At 51.9% G+C, this 7677-nt stretch overlaps 1 protein-coding gene across 1 annotated transcript; it reads left to right on the top strand.

Annotated features, from left to right (window-relative positions):
* Window positions 1-3081: 3081 nt before the first annotated feature.
* Window positions 3082-5911, top strand: TSPAN10 (tetraspanin 10). The gene is made up of 2 exons (XM_018568221.1): window positions 3082-3599; window positions 5605-5911. Exons 1-2 carry the CDS (start codon window positions 3163-3165, stop codon window positions 5909-5911), a joined length of 744 nt encoding a protein of 247 aa, XP_018423723.1. The 5' UTR covers window positions 3082-3162.
* Window positions 5912-7677: the final 1766 nt, after the last annotated feature.

The raw sequence follows: 7677 nt of genomic DNA, 5'->3' as shown, positions 1-7677 counted from the left end.
TAAGAGCAGTTTCAACCAATCAGGTGCAAAGGATTTTTATCTGAGCCCAACTCCAGGCTCCACAGGAACTATTTTTTTTAGAGCTATTGATGCAGGGTGTCATGGTCTCTAATACCTTCCCCACCCCCCAAGGTGTCACCACAGCATCCTTCATTCGTGGTGTATAGAAGCAGCAGAGAGCGGCGCTGACGTCATGAAGGACGCTGTGCTGATGGCTTGGGGGTGGGGCCACGACGCCCTACAGTCATGTAATTGACAATAGGTGTCATGTTACCCTGAACGCTGGGGACATCTAGTGGTTAAAAATAATTACTGCAGGTAAGTATTGCTAGAGTAGAGCTGCTTTTTAAAGATAATAAATACCCCTGCAGTGCCAACCCCCCCCCAAAAAAAAGAGTTGGGCTTTAATTTGTCTGCATTTTAGTGTCCCCTCATTATATAGCACATGTATCATGTAGCACCCCTCAATGACATATCACCAATCAGCACAGTGTAACCCCCCCATATAGCGTCAGCAATCATCTTACATAATTCTGACTGATATCTAATGATGAACAGCGGAATCTGCACATCACTGTACACCAGGATCTCTCTGCTCCTCTCTTGTCGGCCAATCAGTGGACAGGGGATGAGACCAATGTCAGGAGGGAAGGGGTTAAGCTTAGGAGCTTTAATTGGGCTGCATCACATGATGAGCGGATGACCCCGGTCTGCTGATCACATTGCCGGGGATGGGGAGGCTGAAGTTCTGTTCTGTGACTTGAGAAGATGGGGGGGAGAATCCTTCCCTTCCTCCAGAAACTTTGCTGGTTCACCCGGAATACCGCGGAGGAGCCCGACGAGTCCAGCACGCTGCTACCCAAGGTGACTACTACAGGCCGGGGTCACAGGGGCAGAAAATACAGACGGTGGAGCCATGTTTTTACTCCCCCCCCCCCCCCCCAACTGCCCACCTAAACACTAGGTGGGCAGTGTTGTGTCACATTTGCCCTCCTGCAATAAGTTCCCATTGAAGTCACTGGGGCTGCGCCGTAACTGCGTCCCAAGCTGGCTGCGGCATGACATTTTCATATAAAATCTCCCCCAACCCCCACCCCCCTCCCGGGATGAAAAAAATAAGTTTTTTTAAAATCTTAGTTAAAGGTGCGCGTTCACACCGGAGGATTACACTAATTGCACGTTTCTGTGTGTTTTGTGCAAGCTATCGCACAACGCGCCCAGCATGTGGCACTGTGCGTTGCTTTGCCATTCCTTTAAAAGGCACCCCAACGCACGCCACGTAAGCACAACACTGCAATACGGTGTATTGGGAAATCAAAAAAGTAGCGCAAGTGATGCTTTTTTTTCTCAACGCAACCAAACGCATGTTATTCCGGTACCGCGCTTCACGCTGAAACACACAGCCGCCGGGAGGTGCATTAGGGGGCCTTTTTTAAATGAATGGCAATGCACCTAGCACACAGTACTGCAGGCTAGATAGGACCCCTCTGTCCTAATTTGCATATTGCTCTGTGACGGGGACCCCTCTGTCCTAATTTGCATATTGCTCTGTGCTGGGACCCCTTTGTCCTAATTTGCATATTGCTCTGTGCCAGGGACCCCTTTGTCCTAATTTGCATATTGCTCTGTGCCAGGGACCCCTTTGTCCTTATTTGCATATTGCTCTGTGCCAGGGACCCCTTTGTCCTTATTTGCATATTGCTCAGAATCACCTGGGTGAAGAAGTCACTTCTAATGCATGTTGTTGCCTCACCGGCCCAGAATGCTGCAGAATCTTGGAGGGGGACTGAACATTATCTTACTGGCCAGCAAGGAAGCAAGACAGTAGGATAAGGCAATTTGTCTACTGGTGATTATGTCGCTGGCCACAGTTGCTTTTGGGATGGGGATGCTGAAAGGGGGAGCGGAGCAGCTAAGTCACGGGGGGAGTTGAGCTGCTCAGTCACTGTTGGGAGGGGGCAGGGTGAGCAGAGCTGCTGAATCAGTGCTGGAAGGGGGTAGCATGGTGAGCTAAGTCACTACTAGGAGGGGGGAGCTGAGCTGCTGAGGCACTGCTGGGAGGGAGGAGCTGAGCTGCCGAGGCACTGCTGGGAGGGAGGAGCTGAGCTGCCGAGGCACTGCTGGGAGGGAGGAGCTGAGCTGCCGAGGCACTGGAGGAGGAGCTAAGCTGGAGGGAGGAGCTGAGCTGCCGAGGCACTGCTGGGAGGGAGGAGCTGAGCTGCCGAGGCACTGGAGGGAGGAGCTAAGCTGCATTCTTTTTTTTTTTTATATCCAATTTCTCATTACCTCCGGGGATCATGTGGGCACCACTGCTAGTCTACTTGTGAAAATACTTTCTGCGCCGCTGACCTTGGAGCATGCGCGCGACAGATGAAGTCAGATCTCGCTAACTGCATTCTCTGGAGCTGAAACTGTGTCCTATATCATGGACAGGGAAGTATTTGGGCAGCTTTAGGCTGGGTTCACACCTAGGCGTATTGAATATGCGCATTTGTCGCGCGTTTTTACCGCGATTCGCAGTAAAATAACGCGCGACAAACGCCCGTTTCCGAGGGCTACTTGGCTGTATCCCAATGGAAACGCGAGACCAAAACGCCCCAAAGAAGTACATGTACTTCTTTGGGCGTAGGCCGTTTTGTATCGCGTTCGGACGGGCGGAAATACGGCAACGTGTGAACCAGGCCCATTGAATACAATGGGATTTAGATGTTTGAGCGTTTTGTAGAGCGTTCGTCGAGCGTTGAACGCGCTACAAAACGTTCAGGTGTGAACCAGGCCATAGGGTTTACACTCGGATCAGCCTATTTCAGTTACCAGCATGCCCCTCTCCAGATAACCGTGGCCTCAGAGATAGGTAAGACTGAAGGTCTGTCTACCCGTACATGACTTTGGTGGACCATTAAACATTGTTGAGATGAATGTTGTCACCTTTTTTGTTTCCACGGCTCTCAAGTTTTCTTCTGTTTCATTCTACAGAATGCTGTTGGACAACCAGAGTTGGAACGTTCCCAGGAGACCAGGAGCTGTAACCAAAACTACACCCATAACGTCAATGACGATGAAGAAGACAATGCCGAGACCGTTCAGCCTGGTACCCCGAAAGAAGGCTTTCTACTGGTCCCCTATCGCCCCAACCTGCTCATCCTTCTCATTAAATATTTCATGTTCATCATCAACTCTGCCTTCTTCACCTTGGGATTGGTCATCCTGTGTATCGGCTTCTGGGGCCTTTCCACCAAGCAGTCCCTGGTGGGCGAAAAAATCGGATACCTGGGCACCGACCCCATGCTGGCGTTCATACTCGTGGGCCTGGCGACGTGCGCCCTATCGTTCTCGGGGTGCGTGGGGTTCATTAGAGAGAACGCTTGCCTCCTCAAGACCTTCATGGTTGGGATGGCCGTTGTGATAGCGGCGCAGAGCTTGGTCGCCGTCGTGGTCCTTTGTTTTCAGCAGCAGATCCAAGGTTCCTTGAAGAGCACCATGATGGTGGCCATGAGCAGATACCATGATGATGCCGACCTGAAGTTTATACTGGATGAGTTTCAGATAGCCATGGAGTGTTGCGGAGTGGAGTCCTACCGGGACTGGTCGGTCAATCTGTAAGTGTCAGGGGGGCGGAAATGGTGCGGCCGCCATAGCCGGCCTGTTGATGAGTTTAAAGAAGGACTCTGGGAATGTACAAAAAAAAAACGTACCCTTGCTAATGGGGCTTCCCCTGCGGTCCTACCAGCTCCCTCTAGGCCGGTGCCTGCAGCCTTTCCTACCCCGGGCTCCAGTGGCAGTGGTGTCACAAGGGGGGTTGCGGGCCGCACCCGGGTGACACAATTGGAGGGGTGCCATCAAAATGACTGAGAGTCATTTTGGTGTCACCCCTACCCCTCTGAAAAGTCGGGCACTCGGTCAAGGGCCGAGAGCCCGACAGTTGCTCTAGAGAGGAGGGGACCCGGCGGCATACCTCATCCCGCCGGTTGGCGTCCCCTCCTCTCTCTGCCGGCGTCCATCACCAAGATGGCTGCCGGCAGGTAACGCGCGTGACGTCATTACACGCATGCTCAATGACGTCACGCGCGTACGCTGCGGGGGGTGTCACCTGGTACCGCACCGTGTGTCACCCTGCCTCGGGACGCCTCTGTAAGTGGTCTAAGGACCGCTGATGTCATTGACTTGCATTGGACATGAGGACACCGAGGGACATTCCACAGCCGGAATGAAAGAGCAATGAGTGCGGACCGCCGTGGGACGGAGGGTGAAGGTTAGGTGAGTATATCTGACTTATTTAAACCCCCCCCCACCCCGCCCCCCCAGACAAAACAAGCACTTAACCCTTGCAGTGGTGCTACTTTTTTAAATGCCTTGAGTTCTCCTTTAAATTCAAGAATTGCAGCGCTTTTTGTCATATGGCTTCACTGGTCGCATGCTTCTTAGGGGTCGGTGACGCAATAACTATTGAAGAGACAGACAGCAACTCTGCCATTGTGCCCTAGATGCTTACAGAGGAAATTAACTATTTGTTCATGGCCTCAACCAGGAGCACACGTGACAGGGCGAAACAGTGGACCATGCCTGTGTCATTAGCATCGGCGTGCCCCCTTATACCATGCACAGGAAGTACATGTGAAAGGGTGACAACAGTGGGCCATACCTGTGCCATCAGCCTAGGCATGCCCCCTTATAACCTGCACAGGGAGTACATGTGACCGGGTGACAACAGTAGGCCATGCCTGTGTCATCAGCATCGGTATGCCCCCTTAAACTCTGCACAGAGGAAATGAACTATAAAAACAGACAGGCTGAGGGTAAAGAGCAAGACCAGTCACCTGGTTTACCTGCGGTCACCCTGCAGCTGCTCTTCCCAGTTCCTGACTCGCCGCGCCTTGTTCTGCACCTGAGTCTCCGTACGGAAGCGGCCATCTTGGTAGAGGCAGGGCTTTGTTTCCTCATGTCAGAGCCTCCAGCAAGGAGAACAGAACAGTAGTCACCTGACCGGATCTCACTTTACAGCAGTGCCTGAGATCTCACACTGCAGATATACAGCTATGAGGATACAGGAGAGCCTAGGCACCCTCACATACCAGGAAGTGACCGGATATTTTTCAGGAGGAATTGTATTTTTTTGCGTTTTTTTATTTAGTTACTTTTACTTCTTCTTGGGCCTGAAAAGATCTGTGGGCTACTATATAGCCCGGGGGTAAGGCAAACCCCAGCCCTCCGGCTGTGGCGAAACTACAAATCCCATGATGCATCTGTCTCTGGAACTCGTGGCTGTGAGAATCTTGCAATGCATCATGGGACTACAAATCCCATGATGCATCTGTCTCTGGAACACGTGGCTGTGAGAATCTTGCAATGCATCATGGGACTACAAATCCCATGATGCATCTGTCTCTGGAACACGTGGCTGTGAGAATCTTGCAATGCATCATGGGACTACAAATCCCATGATGCATCTGTCTCTGGAACACGTGGCTGTGAGAATCTTGCAATGCATCATGGGACTTGTAGTTCCACAGTAGCTGGAGGGTGCGGAGCTGCCCGCCCCTGATCTGTTATATATTTTTTATTTTCCCCAGAGTTCTGCTTTAAAATAGTTTTTTATTATTTCAGGTATTTCAACTGCACGTCCCCCGGAGTGAATTCCTGCGGCGCTCCCTACTCCTGCTGCATCGATCCCCTCCAGAACGGCACGGTCCCCAATACTCAGTGCGGATTCGGCGCTCTGGGGATGGGCGACATCGCGGCCAGTAGCCTTATCTACACGGGGGGCTGCGTTCCCCAGCTGGTCCTCTGGATTCGCCGCAGGATCTGGGATATCGCCGTCATCTACGGCCTGCTGATCTCCATGGAATTCGCCTGCATTGTCTTTGGCCAGAAAGTGATGCAGGAGATCGAGGTGATCAAACGTCGTTATTGAAAGGTTCCTGTTGTGGTTACAAGTTTCTCTAAAGTTCTCCTTTTAATGTTATTGTAAAGTCTTCCTGGTTTTTTCATTAAACTAAAACTGATCGTTGCTGGTGGTTGTTATTATATTAATATAACATAAGTATACGGTGTGTGTGCAGGGATCCCAACCCGAAAGAAGCAATTTCAGGGAGGTGTCCCTCTCATTTCAGGGAGGTGCCCAATAGCCAATAGCAAACTAGCTATTGCACCCGCCCTCTGCTGCTTTCAATCACCAGAAGAGGACCTGCCAGAAAAATTCAGGTCCCCCTCTGCTGATTGACAGCAGCAGTGGGCGGGTTCATTACCTAGTTTGCTATTGGCTATTGCAAAGTGCAATAGCCAATAGGAATCTAGCTATGGATTCGTATGCCTTTTCTTTTCTTTTCTGACTGATGACGGGCCGTGGCTCCCGATGTCAGAAAAGAAAAAAACGATCGCAGGGAAAGGTTTACTCTGCTTGCGGGAGGAAGTGTTTCTCTCCCGGGCGGCCGGGAGCCGCTATCTAATAGCGGGAGACTCCCGGAGCGTCCGGGAGAGTTGGGATGTCTGTGTGTGTATAAGAGACAGAGGTGTGTGTTCTATGTGTGCGCCTAGCAGCCTGTTCCTCCCTTAAGGGAAGACGCGGCTGTACGGTGTCATACGCAGCACCCGAACTGCTCACCAGTCCTTACATGTGGCGGCTGCATTTCTTTTCCTTTTTTTTTCCCCCCCATTTTATTTTCACCTGGTGATCCTGCCAGTAACACACTTCCTGTCCTCAGGTGATAACACCTCTCCCTCTTACGACACAGGTTTGGCCCACTGTTGTCACCCTGTCACATGTACTTCTTCCTGTGCAGAGTATAAGGGGGAACGCCTATGCTCGTGACACAGGCATGGTCCACAGTTGTCACCCTGTCACTTGTACTTCCTGTGCAGGGTATAAGGGGGCACGCCGATGATGATGACACAGGCATGGCCTACTGTTGTCACCTGGTCACATGTACTTTCTGTGCAGGGTATAAGGGGGCATACCGATGCTAATGACACAGGCATGGCCTACTGTTGTCACCCAGTCACATGTACTTCCTGTGCAGGGTATAAGGGGGCACGCCGATGCTCATGACACAGGTATGGTCCACTGTTGTCGCCCTGTCACATGTACTTCCTGTGCACGGTATAAGGGGGCACGCCTAGGCTGATGACACAGGCATTGTCCACTGTTGTCACCCTTTCACATGTACTTCCTGTGCAGGGTATAAGGGGGCACGCCGATGCTAATGACACAGGTATGGTCCACTGTTGTCACCCTGTCACATGTACTTCCTGTGCACGTTATAAGGGGGCATGCCTAGGCTGATGGCACAGGCATGGCCTACTGTTGTCGCCCTGTCACGCGTGCTCCTGGTCGAGGCCACGCACATTGCGCAGGCACGGTCTACCGTTGTCACCATCAAGGAGCCGATCTAAACTAATGATGAGCAGCCGCCTGGAGGAGATCAGCAGAGAAAACGTGTCAGTTGTTTATGATACACGGCGCTCTGTCGTTACATCTTCCGATCGGGCGCGCCGTCCGCCTTCGTTTCCCCCCCGAGGCCCCGACTGTAGCGCCAATCGATGAACCAGCCGGTAAGAGCGCGTTTTATTGATCGCGAGGCTTCACCGCCGTGAAATATAATCGCTTGATTGCAGGAAAAATAATCAGCGCTCCAGCAGACGGCGGCATTTATTTATCGCCGGCCTGCTCTTATCTCCGGG

This window comes from Nanorana parkeri, unplaced genomic scaffold (genome assembly GCF_000935625.1).
Source record: "Nanorana parkeri isolate BGI_ZX_2015 unplaced genomic scaffold, ASM93562v1 scaffold1157, whole genome shotgun sequence".
NCBI classification, from domain to species: Eukaryota; Metazoa; Chordata; class Amphibia; order Anura; family Dicroglossidae; genus Nanorana; species Nanorana parkeri.
Note: the sequence above shows the minus strand (reverse complement) of the source record. Positions and strands in the feature narration are given on the sequence as shown.